The following is a 15433-nucleotide window of genomic DNA, read 5'->3' on the forward strand; positions in this document are numbered from 1 at the left end:
AGTGCAGCTGCTCTAATCAAACAAAGTGTCAGATTTTTTTCAAGCATCTTAAATTTTATAGGTTGAAATCTGTAAGCATGTGTAAGTCTAGGGATTATGTGTATTGTCCTGTCTGTGTGAAAGTTTAAAATCATTTACATAATTCAGCAGAGAAATCATCAGAGCACTTCTCTCCAATAGTTCAGCTTCTTAGTGGGGCAGTCCTAATATGTACCATGAGAAGTGTCTGCTCGCTCCATTTGATTTGTAACACCTCCTGGGTTAGTTAGGGCCCTGCAAAATGACAGCTTGCTAGGAATAAGTGTCCCCGGCTGCTTGCCTGGGACGCCTTGCCTTAAATCAGTACTTGCTGTGCAGCCTGGCTGCTCTTTTCTGTCCCATGTTCAGGGGCTGGTGTAGGTGCAGAGCATGTTCAGAGTCCGTGTTCACAGCCCGTGGCAGGCGGGTGGGCTGAAGCTCCAAACAGATGGAGCACGACAAGAGGCGTCCTGTGGAGTCTGACGTTCTTACTTAATGGTTCTTGGCATGTGCTCTTGTTACAAAACGTGCTGAAATCCACATCTGTGTCCTATGCATTATAGATAAAGGAATTCCAAGAACTGCATGGTCTGGCACAAAAGGAGGTTTCTAATTAAAACTAACAACCTCCACTATTATATGTTCCACAAACTGATGTATGTGTGCCTCAACCGAGCATATTGGAGGCTCTTCAGTATTTCTGCACCTTAGATGGAAGGGCTTGTCTCTCCTGGTTGTTTTGTACTAGAGACAGCTCTTGATATACTTCTGTAATGCTGAAGATCCTGAGCCAGATTTTGGTGTTTAAAAAAAAGTTGCTTTGGCTTAATAATTTCTTAATATTTGACACAAAACTAGTAAAAAATGCATGTGAAAAATATGTCTGGCAACCCCCCATGTTCTGGTGCTTTGTGCATAAAGAAGCTTTCTCTGAGCTCTCTGGTCCTTTTTGTTCTGCTTTTGAAATTGCAAAATTTCAAAACCTGTGAAAGCATTGGGTTTTTACAGAAGAAAATACTACAGCTGACAGCAGTATGGTCTCTGTCGTGAATCTTTTAACAGTTTTAAGACCTGCTAAACTAGACTGTAACAATTTACTGTTGGAGAGTCTAGGTAGGAAAGATGATTGTAAGGTTTTTGCTGACCAGTCTGACTTCAGACTTGATTGTCCTCGTTGGCACTGAATAATCAACCTGATGAGATGCTTTTGGACAGGAGGGAAATAAAGCACTCCACGGTGATTAACTCCGCACTGAGCCTTTTGTCAGACATCGCTGTTACTTTGCTGTTCAGTTTATCACTGACAAAATGAGGGCGTTGCTCCTGTGTGTGTTGTGTTTTACAACCTGTCTGCAAACATCGACATGGAGGTGGGTTTAACTGGGTGAATGTTTTCCCCGTGTTTATCATCTCTGAAACATTGCTCACGTATCCCGAAGACAGTTTAAACTTGCATCTGATGTCGAAAACTAAGTGGAATTTATTTCAAAAGCTTTCATCCTGGCTTTAAGTGCAAGGATTCCCAAAACAGAATTGTTCCTGAAGTGAGAAGTCTGATATAATGCTGTACTTTCTTCTGCTTGTAAAGCTGTTGGAACTTGCAGTGCTCAAAGTGCTCAGAGAACAGTTTGTGCTTGTACCTTCCTATCACTGTCTGGTTTTGTTATTTCCTTCCCCCACCCTGTTTGGTAACTCATTGATCAAAAACATGGAGAGTGAGGAAGATGGTCACTAGCTTAGAGATACCTTGATTAGTTCTTATAGTACAGTAACATTACCTTAAACGGTAATATAATAAAACCCCAAAATTTAATTTTTAGCCTTTGTGCTCTTACAATTCACTTCTGTCTGCTAATCTCTTATTTTTTCCCCCACATTAGGATTTTGTTCTAGAACACGTGGTTTTCTTTATGTCTGAAGGCATGTAGCTCAGTTGCAGTATATTTAGTATTACACTGTTTTAGAAGCTGACCTATTCACATTTTTCAACAGCAAACCTCTTACTGTTCACTTGGAAGACAACATATGCACAGAAACACAAAATACATATATTACATGACTGCTTTGGCAGTCATTAATTTGCTGTAGATGCAATATAAGCACCGTTGGTTTTACTATTCTACTTCTAGAACTTTGAGTGGTAGTTTTTCTTGTCTAACAGTTAACCTTCAATGCTTAAGATAAAAGGGATTTACATTTGTATAACATTTGAGAATTTGAGTACATTTGAGAAGAATGTGGACTGGGCAAATCACCTTTCATTTGCATTTGGAAAATGACCTTTCTGAAAAGGCACACAGTTCTTTTGTATCTTCTGGTTTCTTAGGCTGTTAATATATTACCAGTGAAGCATATTGGTGTTAACAGAATTCTTCTCTCAAAAATGCATCTTTGGTTAACCACCACAGTGTGCCATTATCTGTTTTTGAGAGCAAAACCTACCCCTCAAACTACTATATTAATATGTGGGTCTCTAAAGAAAAAAAAATTTGGGGGTCAAAAGGGAGGAAATTAAGTAGCTTTTAGCATGGTATTTTTGACATTAAGCTACTAATACAACTACATGAATAAGATGGGTAGAGATTGTGCTTGTTGTCAGTCTTGACTTGTTGTGTAACAGGATATTCCCAGAGTTCTCTAAGTACCAAGTATAACTGAGGAAACACTTGGGAATGAGAAGTCCAGATATTATCTCATCAGTATCCGCCAAGTAAAAAGTTCATGGAAGCCTTTTCCTCTGTACAATGGAGAGGTTTGGTTTTTGAATGCTCTAAGAGGCTTCAGAAATACACTTCTGGATTGTAAGATTAGCAGAATTGTTTGAAAATCAAGGACCTTAAGGCAAAAAATTGAGATGTAAATAACTTAAAATGATCAAAAGCAAAACCCCCAGCTGTCTGTGGAAGAGATAAGACATGTTTACTTTTACTTCAGGAGTTGGTGTTATGTGGTTCCACTTATTACTTTGCTCAAATTGTGATGTTTCTGTAGCATTTCCTTGGAGGATCTTTAGGCTGGTCTGTGATGACACTTTTAGGTTCCAGGATGTGTCATGATTAAATAGGAGCCTTTGAGTTTTGAACTTCACTTTTCTCTCTAGAATGGCACAGATTAATGTTCTACATAGTGTGACCCACAGCAGCGTGGACACTTGTTTTTTTTTTAATGCCATCCGTGTGAATGTGTGGTTATGTGCAGTGTGATTTGTGTTTCGTGTACAGACAGCTGAAAAATGGGGTTTTCCTTGGAACAAGCAGAAGCATTTTTTTATTTGGGACCACTATTTTAAATGTTAGTTTCCTATAGCCAGTTATTTTGATGTTGACAATGCTCCAAAAATACTGACAGAAGATACTCCTAGAGCATGGTTGTGGATTTTAACTTGTGAAATCCTCTGAAGTCTCTAGGGGACTTGATGTAGGGTGAGAAGCAAAGTTGACAAGGTGTGCATCTAAATGGAAATCCATTTACTGACAATTCTGAGGACACTAGTCACACAGCTAAGTTTGTAGGTAAATAAGGGAGCTGGTGACTTTTTACTTACGTTTATGGAAACCAACAAATTAGGTGTCAGGTGCATATGTAACTTAACCTCATGACAAAATTAAACATGTCATTTTAGGTTTGTAATGTTCCTGTTAATCTTGTTCAGCACAACACAATCTGCATTAAATTAGTGATGTCTTTTAGGAACTCTCAGAAGTATCCTAAACTTGAGAGGATCACGTTGCTCATGAAAACTGTATGTGTAGGGTGTAGTACCTCCAGGAGCAGTAAGTGTAAACGACTTTTTGGAAAACAAGAAAGCTCATAAGTGTCTTTCTCTGTCTTCTGCCAATTACCTTTATTATGTGAACCCTTTTAAAGCGTAATCACCTAAACCAGAGTTTATGCTATGCGACAGTTTCTTTGAACATGCATGTAGGTATGACCTTTCATCTTTGAACTTAAAAAACCTGTGGACTTAATTGTGGTTTTGCTCCTCTGCTTTGTAAGTAAGTTTATTCGTGCATGTACTAAATCAACAGAAAATATCTGCTGAAAACTAGACTTGGTTTGACCTTTTTTAAAAATTGAAAAATAGCAAATCAGTCAGTTGGTTTCTTCTGGCATCTCTAATCCAGCTGTCAGTCCTTGCTGATCATTACAAGAAAAGCCCAGTTTAGTACAAGGACTGAGTCATGCCAGACTGTCCTAAGAGCTGTGTGAGAAGTGGCCGTGGCCGTTCCTAATTTGTTGGCTAGTTCTCAGTGTTCAGTTGTGCTCCTGCCTGATACCACGGCTGGCTGATGTGAGGCCACAAATCCTCTGCTGCCAGTGGCAAGCAGTCATAGCAACAGAGAAATCAGAGGCTGGTTCAGGTAGATTTGAAGGAAGATAACTTATCTGAGGTTTAAATAAGTGTGAGCAGTGATGAAATGCTGCCATTGAGCTTGAGCTAAGAGCTAAGTGGAATACTCGAGTTCTCTACTAAGGGTTGCTCCATGTTGGAGGCAATCCGTGTTTGCTCTTTCTCACGTGGAGGTGTTACAGATTCCTCCTTTCAGTTCCTCGGTGTGAGTGTTTGGAAGGCATGAGCTCACCTGCTGAGTGTTCTGCACACGTGGGTCAGGTCAGTGAGTCAGAACAGGAAGGAGCACAGGGGCTGTCAGGACTCTGTTACAGCAGCAGTCAAACATGTGTGTTCAAATCCAGCAGTGATAGGTGGTCATGCAGAGAAGTGACTAAGAGTTTTATAACAATTCCTATTCATGATATGTTTTCTCTGTGCTTTCCAGTACTAGCTTTTTGAAATTTTCTGTACTGTAGGGTTTCTTGGGCATTTTGACTCTCTTTTGAACAGGATTTGTGAGCCAGTGGGGATTTTCGTCTTCTGTTTTGTTTTTTCAGTGACTTGTTGATGGTATCTCCAGGCTTGTGCCCTTCTGTTAAAATATGCCTAAGGCATATTGGGTTTGTGTCCAGCAGCAGAAGGGAAGCTGGCTGGTTCTGGACACAGGTTTTGGGCACCTTCTCCAGGCATAGGCAAAGACTCTTCTAGCGAGGTTCCTGTGCACATAAGTAGCTTCTCCCCAAGCACTTCTACACTCTGTGAGATCTGTATGTGATCAGGAGGTGAGTTGATTCACAGGGTTTATGTACCGGTAGTACCTGGAGAGCTGTGTTAGAGCACTGATGCAACTTGTCCATGTGAAAGAGTTTCCAGGCTGACTCATTAGAGAGAGCAGCCTGAATTTTGCTTCAGGACTTGTTTTTTAGCAATACCTTGTTCCAGATTGCTACAGGCCCCTGAGAGAGGGCTGTTAGAACAAACATACAGTAGGTTTGTTGCTGGGCAGTGGAACTTGAGGGACTCGTGTTTGTATCTTGCTGGCTGGTGAACTGCCCTACTACACGGCAAGCTGTGAGTTGGAAATTCAAGGGTAATTCTTGTTGAAGGAGGTAACATATCTAACGTGTGTTTAGGTACCAAGGTAATGATTAATTAAAAGCACTCTCTGATCTTTATTGTGTTATGTAGTGTTTTGTAGTAGCAACTAGAATTAGAAACAGGCAACCTAGAAAATGCTATGAGGGTTTACAGTGCTCTCAACTCTTTGAGTGTATGGAGAAAGCAAACCGGTTCTGAGGAGGATGCATTTATAGGTGAATTTTGCTCTAGGTAATGGCAGGAAAGGAAAACCCTCATGTTGGATGCAAAAAAAATTTCTCAGTGTACAAAATGGGTTAAAACTTTGAATGTTCTTTTGGCATCTAAATCTTGTTTTCTCTGAGAGAAGCCTGGTGAGCCCCTGTGAATAAGTGATCAGTGTTACTGCTGTGTCTTGCCTGTAAGTCCATCAGCAGTTCCACACAGATTCCAGTGAGAACATCCCTCACAGAAGAGAATTTTTTCCGAGTTTTTTGTTGAGTCTTTGTAGACTTCTTTCAAGGTTCAAACAGGGCTGTTTCCATGTTGAGACAACCTGAAGAGTATCTGGCAACAGGTTCCCTAATTTGGGGTAAGTCAATAAATATTCCATAAACACGAGTGGATAGGATACACATAACGGAGCCTGGAGCTCTGCATCGGTAGCCAGGTTTGATTGTCTCCTATCAGACTGCTCACAATTATTATACTTAGGGCCTATTAAATAAATGTTCCTCGCATAGAAAAGTCCCACTTTTTAGTGGGATTGGGAGGGATGTAACTTTTCCCCTTAAAACTTTAAGGTGATTTCTGACTCCCGGAGTAATTGCATTGCTGTTGGTTATGTTGTGCTTTGGAAGAATCTGGCAGTTGCTTTGGAGAATTACAGCTTTCTAAGGTGGAAATCAATAGCCGCCTTGCTCTGCTCAAGAATGTGCTTTATTCAGATCTGTCAGTGCTTCTGGGTGTATTCTTTAAGTGTTAAGACTTTTTTCCTTTGGCTTTTGGTGCTACTCTCTATATAAGAATGCTGTGAGGATTTTAACAGACCTATTTCTGATTGCATTCCTGCCTTTTGGTAACTGTAATCTGCTGAAGGAGTTGCTGAGTACTATTAGCAGATGTGTTCTTTTAATAGGATTCATGAGAATTTTTTTTTTTTTTCTCCCCTACCCCTTGCCCAAGGTGGAAGAAAAAGAAGGATAAATTTGGTGTGGGGTTCAGGAGCTTATCCTCACGCTCCCCTGTCCCTGTAGCAGACTAACATTTTGGTCACAGTGTAGTCTTTGTTATTACTCGAATACATAGCCTTGTGCTGTAGATTGTTGCGGTTGGTATTGTGTAACTGAATGGCAGAATGAAGCTAAATTCTGTCAGGTGCTGGACAGAAAGACTTTTTCTAGTGTAGTGCTTTTAAAAAAAACCAAAAACATTCAGGACAAAAAGGCCAGGGTGAACTTTTGTTTGTGTGAACATGTGAAAACGAGGCAGTTTAGCCTGGAACTTATGACCCAGTAGGAATGCCGGCGGGGAGGGGAGTTGGCAAGGCATGGCTTGAAGGCCTTGCTTTTTTGGCAGTGTCTTGGGTTTGTGTGGCATGGTTTTGGTAGCAGAGGAGTTACAGGGGTGGCTTCTGTGAGAAGCTGCTGGACGCTTTCCCCATCTCTGATAGAGCCAATGCCGGCCGGCTCCAGATGGAGCCCACTGCTGGGCAAGGCTGTGCCCGTCAGCGACAGTGGTAGCACTTCTGGGATAACAAATTTCAGAAGATGAAGAAGAAAACTGCACAACAGCAGACAAAATAGTGAGAATATGTGAAGGAAAGAACTCTGCAGACAACAGGGTCAGTGTTGGGAGGAGTAGGAGGAGGTGCTCCAAATGCTGGAACAGATTCCCCTGCAGCCTGTGGTGAATGAAGACCATGGTGAGGCAGCTGTGTCCCTGGAGCCCATGGAAGTTCATGATGGGGCAGAGATCCACCTGCAGCCCTTGGAGGACCCCATGCTGGAGCAGGTGGATGCTTAGAGGAGGCTGTGACTCCATGGAAAGCCTGTGCTGGGTCAGGATCCTGGAAGGAGCTGTGGCCCTGTGGAGAGAGGAGCCTGCGCTGTAGCAGGTTTGCTGGCAGGACTTGTGATCCTGCAGGGATCCCACACTGGAGCAGCCTGTTCCTGAAGGATTGCAGCCCGTGGAAGGGTTCCATGCTGGGGCAGTTTGTGAAGAACTGCAGCCTGTGCCAAAGGCACACACTGGAGCAGTTCATGGAGGATTATTACCTGTGGGAGGGACCCCATGCTGGAATAGGGGAAGAATGTGAGGAGTCTTCCCCCTGAGGAGGAAGGAGTAGCAGAGTCCAACTATGATGTACTGACTGTAATCCCCACTCCCCTTACCCTGTGCTGCTGGTGGGGAAGGAGATAGAGAATTTGGAAGTGAAGTTGAGCCTGGGAAGAAGGGATGGTGGTGGTGGAGGGAAGATGATTAAGATTTACTGTTATTTCTCATTATCATACTCTGATTTGATTGACAATAAATGAATTTTTCTCCCCCAGCTGAATTAATAATTGCTCATGATGATAACTGGCGAGAACTAACCACATTTATGGTTTTTTGGGTTTTTTTCCCCCCTGAATAGGATTCTTTCGGGTACTCCTTATGCCTTATTTTGAGCATGAGGGTACCACAGAGATGCATAGCATTTACAGCCTAGTGCAAAACTGGTTAGCCTTACCACTTGGTAGCCAAAAAAAGGAGAAAAAAAATTTGAACTGCTTATCTTTGATGGGAGTGGCTTAGAAGTGCATGAGTAGCGCACAGTCTAAGCAAAAATGCTTTTCCTTTCCCAGTGTGTGCCAACTGAAACCTCAGTGGACGTGTTGTTAAGACTGTGGCCATATCTGCCTTTTTACAGCCAAGAACAGCCAAAGATTCAAGTGTTTGTTCTCTAGATTTTTGTTCTGCTATTTAGTTGCCATTAGCAAACTTCCCTTAAAATGAAATCTTGCTTTGACTAAACTTGCTAAACCTTACATGGAATAGTAATGATAGTTCATCTGGAAGCAAAATGTGGCTCCACACATTAGCAAGTGTCTGGCTCTGTATCTGTGCCAATATCTTCAGTCTGTCAGTGGGTGGGCAAATGGGTGTCATCTCTGTTATCACACTTGGTAAGGAAAGGGAGATCAGTGAATGGCATTGTCTCCAAAGTATATGATACTCAACGAGTTTCCTGAATTGCTTTTACTATTAGGCAAGGGCCAGGACTGTTCTCTTTTTGCAGTTCAGAGGAATGAAAGAATAAAGTGCCAAACACTATTTCTTGCTTGGGGCAGTTCTTTGGCAATATGAACAGACCAAAGCCTTAAATGCACTGTTGGTTTAATGGCTTAGTGTTCTGGGAGTCTGGATGCCAAGTAGTCCTTTTGAGTGACTTGGTGGCTTTCATTTGTGTCTTGGTTTCTTTTAGTTCTTTTTTTTTTTGCAACCTTGGCTCTAGAGTTGTTTACTATCCAGGTTAAATATGCTCAGTGCCAGAGATACGTGTACAGGTACCTGATTTTTCTGTTATCAGTCAGATGCAAACTCAGTTGCTTTGCTTCAGAAATGAGCTTTTCAAACAGTTGTTCACTTTAAAGCTTTTAAAACTGTAAGCCCATAGATTATGTGACAATACAGGCAGTGGGTTATGTTTTTTAAAAAATACAGCTATATGGATACACAAACAACATTGTTTCATTCAGATTTAAAGGCTCTTTTATACATTTTTTTTTTTTTGTATTTCGATTTTGATCTCCTGGTATATTTCTCTTTAAATGAGGGAAAAGGCCTGTAGAGGAAGTGACTGTACCAAAAAAGGAATGTTAGTTGCTAAGTCCAGAAGAAAAACTGAAATAGCTGGGCTTACAACTGGCAGTGAAATTACATTGGTAAACAGGATTATCCATATATCTACTAGTAAAATAAAGTAAACAACATCCTACTCGGCTGAAATCTGTTTCCATCTGTGGAAACTGGCTTTGTTTTTATCTGTGTGCTGATGTCAAGTGTGAAATACAAACCGCCCTTTTAAAAATAACAACTCAAGCTTTTAAATTTGAAAAGCCGCGAAGTAATTGGGCACATCCTTGAAGTGTGTTGTGCAGTTACTGTTGAAATACCAGAGGATGGGTGTGCTTCTAATGTGTAGAGTAGGTGTTGCTGACAGCTTTGAGATTTTAGAAGGTAGGGATGCAAACAGGAAAATGACTGGAGCACGGTGGGCTGTTAACTCTGTGTTTCTGTCCCGATCAGCTGCAGGGAGCTCTCTTTTGCCAGTGCTCTGATCTGTCGTGTATAGATTGAGGGTAAAAGCCAATTTGCTGACCTTCAGCTACACTCACTGTTGACAAGTTGGCTTTTCTGCTGTAAAATTGCCTGGTAGCTTTAACTAAGGTTTGAGGACTTTCCCTTGAGAAGGAAGTAGTGGTGCCAGTTGGCAGCAGCATCCTGCCACACTTTCAAGGTCAGCCCTGGCTGGAAGGAGATAAAAACTTCACTGCTTCCTATTACAACGATTCCAAATGTGCTGATGTTTCGTTTCAATCCTATCTGCCCACTTGTAGCGTTCAAGTGGCAGTTTTTCCAACACTTTCATGTCGCAGCAGTACTGAACAGTAATGATATGTGGTATCTGTTCCTTGGTTTTTAAGTGACTTCTGCAAGAATTCTTTAAAAGAAAAAGTGACTACTAAAACAGGGGCTTTTTGAACTCCTGATTTGACCACTATTGAATAACACCAAGATTTACTAGATGGGAAAAACCAGCTACCTTTATTGTGCTTGTCTTGTGCTAGTGTTCTCATGTAACTTAAGATCATCTTTAGCTTTATGACCATCTTACTGTTACTGTAATAAGCTTTGTGCTTGAAGATCAGTTGTTTCTGAAGAAGTATTCTGCAAGTTCTGTTTTGTCCCAGTTCATGTTTATATACTGTTTTTTTAAGGGTGACACACTCAGAGGAAAAATTGCTGTTTAAACTTAAAAATACAACTTCTTTTTTTTTTTTTTAATCGAAGCGATGCTACCTGACAGTCCAGTGAGTGGAAAAGTATAGATGAAAAATCTGTAAAAGTGAGAGACAAATGGTTTCTCTTTCAAATGCTTCATCACAAGTGTGATAGCACTGCCAGTGTGGAAAGACTTTTGGTGTGGACAAACTGCAGGACTGGTTTTACTTGTAGCTGAACCAGAACAGGAACTGGTTTTATGTTATCTATTATCGAAGGTCTTACAAAACAGTTTGTCTTCAGGACATGCAGCCTTTTCTGTTCATGTTGTTCCAGTTTTGCTTATCATGGAACTTCCTCCAAAGAACCTATAACACAGTGGGGTTAGGTTTTTTTTTTCAAGCTAGATAACGGGATTTTTTAATCAAGTTGGCTGCATTACTCTAATGATGTATTGTCACTGTTTTGTCATCTACAGTATAACAGATCCTGAAAACTCTCTCTATTTTCCAATAGGCTGGTGTTTGGGATGCTGTATCCTGCATATTATTCATACAAAGCTGTGAAGACAAAAAATGTGAAGGAATATGTAAGTCTCATTCCTTTTAACTGTTTAATTACATGTCTCTGCTGACATACATCTGTGATATTTTCATTATATAGTGCAATAAATCATTTGAAAGCTTGACTGATCTTAGTGTGTGATGCAACACCTGTGTGAACCTAGTGGCAATCCTGTGATTTTTGTTTGGAGGGCTAAAGTTAAGGTGTCTCAGACTCTTCACAGTTTCACATGCTGAAACATGTCCAACACACTATGCTGTATATGGATATTTTTAGGAGGATTTGAGGATTTTTAATATAAACCTTAAAGTCTTGGCTGCAATTTGGCCAAATGCCCAAAGTAATGCACTTTTGGGCATGGGGTAGAATTAAAGTTTCCGAATTCTGCATGAAGTATAAGCAACAACAAATTGATTCTCAGTGACCACTAAAAGAGTTGCAGCAGTTTGCCATTGTGTGGAGCTCAACGGAGAATTCAGAAACCTACCTGAGAAAAGGGTAGCTCTCCTTAATTGCTTTTACTATTAGGCAAGGGCCAGGACTGTTCTCTTTTTGCATTTCTGTTGTTCCTCAACAGCCTTCTGTTGTTCCTCAAAGAGGAGAAAAAATATAACCAGGGAAGGAAAAAAGTCTTGGTTAAGGTCATGTGGAGAACAGTAGAACAGACAGAAGAGAAAGATGGAGAAAAAACACAATTATAGTTTTGAATTAAGCTATTAAATTAATTACCTCTCAGTGTAAGCAATGATGAGAACCACAAGAATGTTACCCAGTTGCAGTCACAAGGAGCTTTGGTCACTGAGTTCATTCCCTCTTTTAAGAGGCAGCCTGACTTGATTTCTGCAGCCAACCTGTGTTCTGTCCTGGCTCTTGTCTTTCCCTGGGCTGCCTGACTCAGGGTGGGCAGGGCCAGCAGCTCCCCTGGCTCAGCTGTGACCTGAGGCTGCTGTCTGGGTGTGTGATGTCTCCAGTTTGTACTTGGTTGGAGAAGTAGAATGCAGTAGGTGTTGTTCCTCCCCTTGAATGTCTTAATTTAGTCTGGTCACTCCATCAGGGCTCCAGAGTGGACATCATATTCTGTGTAAAAGCTGATTAGAACTTATTTGTGCAGCTAGAGCTGGTGTCTGCCAGAGCTAAGCTTATGGGAGGAAAAAAATCACCAAAACTAAGAAAAGAATTCCCTCCATCTCATGCTTACTTTACCCTGTCAGGACAATCTGTAATGCAAAGAATTTATAATCTCCTTTTCCTTCCTACTCCTTCAAAAGGGATCCACAGGCTAAGTAGGGGATACCAGTTTCCTACTCAAATAAAGGAAATTTTTAATTTAAAAGGTTACCATTGCCTCTTGCAATATGTTTTCTAGAAAAAGAACAGTAATATTTGTAGAATGCTGAGATTTTCTTGCTCATCTCAGTTGTTACACTTGCACACAAAATGTTCATGGGGCTGAGATGAATGAGACCCATCACAGTGCCTTTTCATTAGGAGAGAATGCCACTGACTCTCTGGGAATTACCTCTCCATTGCTGGTGGGGTCGAGTGTCCAGATAGATCTTAGGGATGATCCATGGCTCTCATTTTCCCAGCTGGGTCATTTTCTTTCAGAGAGAGAGTGTGGGTTTAACTGCAGCCTTCCAAATGGCACAGGTCTGCTGCCAGTCACATCATGGCCCAAGAACACTTCCTTTCCAGGGTTACCTGTGGCTCAGGAGCCATCTGTGTTTGTTGGTGGATTATAAGAGCTTTGTAACAGTGCTATTTTTTTTTTACTCAGTCACTGCTTCTACCAGTGAAAACAAACAAACAGAAAGAACAGACATCTCGACTTGAGTAGATCATGCTACAGCAAACTGTTCAAAGATTATTTCTAGGGGAAAAAAGTGTTGTGCTGATTGTGGTAATTTAAAAGACTTATGGACTTCAATGTTACAAATAAGGATCTGTGCCTTTGAGGAGATTTATTTGTTCTTGTAATTACTCTGATTTAATGAGGTTGACTAAAATACTTGAAGTTTTTTCACTGTATTACACCAAAGCACTTGTAATAAGCATCTGAAATGTAGTTTAGAAGGCTGAACAGACCAGCCTTCTCAAATCCTGGCTTCAAAATCCTAACTTGAAAGAATGTGCTTCAGCCAGAGCCAACAAAGATGAGCTTAGCACTCAGATGGCAGAAAAAACCCCTTCAACAAAACATGAAAACACCAAAAGCAAAACTCATTCAAAGCTTCTGTAACTTCATCTTTGAGAATTAAGTAGATGATAGTCTTCTGGGTGGTGTAAAATCTGACCTTCAGTTTTTCATGTTTGTTTTTTTTTCCCCCTGGTATGAAAACCACTTTGAGTCACTCAGGTTTGTTTATCGAGGATACCTTGGTACCTGATGCATTAGTTGTACTTGAATATGATTTGTTTTTTATAGAATATTGGCCCAGACCTCAGCAGGGCTCCTGGCAGATCTCATGTGCCCTTCTGCAGAGCATTTCTAACTGTTCCTAGCAGTCCAAGAGAAATTCCACTTTCACTGTTTTCCTAATTGAACAATTAGATGTTGATTAAAAAAAGAATAGCATGGATAAAATATATTGGAAAAAAAATCAGTCTTGCATGGCATCTTAAAAATTGCATTGCATTATGCTTAGGTTGATGGGGCAAGGTGGGATTTAATTTTATTTTTATTCAGGTGTTGACTGTGGTTCATGGAAGGGTCACCAGTCTAAATATCATCACATGGCCTGTCAGCAGTGACTTCAGCTGTTGCGTAGGTTTGTCTTAGTTTATTCAAGCTTGAAATATCTAAATCCTCTGAGAGACTGAAGTGAAGAATGTCATCACATGACTGAGTTTCTTTTCAAATTGAAATGCAGGAAAGCATTTAAGATAAATGGGTCTCAAGTCCTGACAAAGGAAGTGGTTTTAAACCATAATGCACAGCTCTGAAGAAGGCAGCAGTGTATCATTAGGTTTTGAGCACTTATTTAAGTCCACTTCAAAAAAAGAGTGTTTTAAAAGTGAAAATTAAATCTGAGTCATGTCCTCTGTAGGAAAGTATATATATTCCTCCTTTTGAAAGAGGGTACTATGAATTTAGGACTCAAACTAGTCTCTAGTAATTGTAGTGGGTTAGAGTCAGTTTTGTTTGGTTTGGGCTTTGTTTGGTTTTTGTTTGGTTTTTATTTTGTTTTGCTTTTGTCTTGTTTGTTTGGGTTTTTTTTGTAGCATAGATAGGGCTGGAATGTAAAGAACATGTGCATGTTCAGTTAGTACAAATAACCAGTGTTGGTTTGCACTGACCCACTTTGGAAATACATTGAATTGGGCAGCTGATATCTTGGAGAAGACAAATGCTCCTATAGTGTTTACTCTGAAAGATGTGATCAGCTTAGATGACCAAATTTGAACAAATGCCCAAGAAAAATGAGAGATTTAGTGAACTGTTATAAAACAGAACTAAACCCTGTATTTTGAGAGTGTTGTCTGATATCAGAGCACTGATATGTAGTGTAAACCTTAAAACAAACAAAAAGATGTGAACAGCTGTAAGCCTCTGAAGCATTAACATTCTTGCATGTGAGCTTCTTTATTAAAAAGAATTTTGTGGTTCTCAGCATATAAATAGAATTAAATTAACATGAAAATGCTTTTTTGCTGCCTTGCCTTGGTGTTAAGCAGGGCACAGATAAATGAATGGCAATGTGTGGCTGAATAACACGTGTTGTGAGGTGAAAGCAAGGGCTGCCTCACCAATGCTGACTTTGGGGTGTGTGGTATCAACTCATGGGTGAGTGGGGAAGAGAATGAAATGTCCTGTAGAGCTACAGTGGGAATTGAACTTCGTGCTTAGGATAATCTACCAACTCTTTGCAGTGATTTTTTTCCTTACCACTAAAGCTTTGCAGAGACAGAATCAATTCTGTGAAGCCAACCTAGTTGAGTGGTGACCCTGGTGAACCAGTGAGCTTGGTGCAGCTGGCACCAGTTCTACTTAGGAACAGAAATCCTCCAGGACCTTCCTGTAACTTCACTTGAAACCTGGTTTATGCAGACTGAGATACTGTTGAATGTCTTGCTTTGGCAGCTCTGAACAGACTTTACAGTGTGTAGTGTGTTCTGCCTAAAGGTGAAATCAAAATTCCTACTGGAGATGGTGTGTTTTTTTCATTTTCAGGTTCGCTGGATGATGTATTGGATTGTGTTTGCTCTGTACACAGTCACTGAAACAATAACAGACCTAACAGTCTCTTGGTAAGAGCCTGCTGTTTATGAACTCTAGAAGGAACTGTATTTGTTTCGGATGTTCTTGGATTTGTAATGATTCATTTTGTGTACAGAAGTTGTGCTTGTTGATAGCCCTTTTTTCAGGCAAAGGTCTCAGTGCATGTGGTCAGCAGCATCTGTTTGAGGTTTGCTGCTCTGTCACTTGAAGTGGGGACTGTAATACTTCCACCTTGG

General features: G+C 40.7%; 1 protein-coding gene across 3 annotated transcripts in view; it reads left to right on the forward strand.

The window, feature by feature from the left end:
* The window catches only part of REEP3 (receptor accessory protein 3), a 37042-nt gene that overhangs the window by 4811 nt on the left and 16798 nt on the right, over positions 1-15433 (forward strand). For all 3 annotated transcript variants that reach the window (XR_003531775.1, XM_027668282.1, XM_027668283.1), the window contains exons 2-3: positions 10931-11003; positions 15150-15226. Coding sequence is in view for 2 of the 3 variants with exons in the window: in XM_027668282.1 (XP_027524083.1) it covers positions 10931-11003; positions 15150-15226 (150 nt within the window). In the remaining variant the exon portion in view is untranslated. The remainder of the gene's footprint in view (positions 1-10930; positions 11004-15149; positions 15227-15433) is intronic.

Source organism: Corapipo altera, unplaced genomic scaffold (genome assembly GCF_003945725.1).
Source record: "Corapipo altera isolate COAL_440 unplaced genomic scaffold, ASM394572v1 254, whole genome shotgun sequence".
NCBI classification, from domain to species: Eukaryota; Metazoa; Chordata; class Aves; order Passeriformes; family Pipridae; genus Corapipo; species Corapipo altera.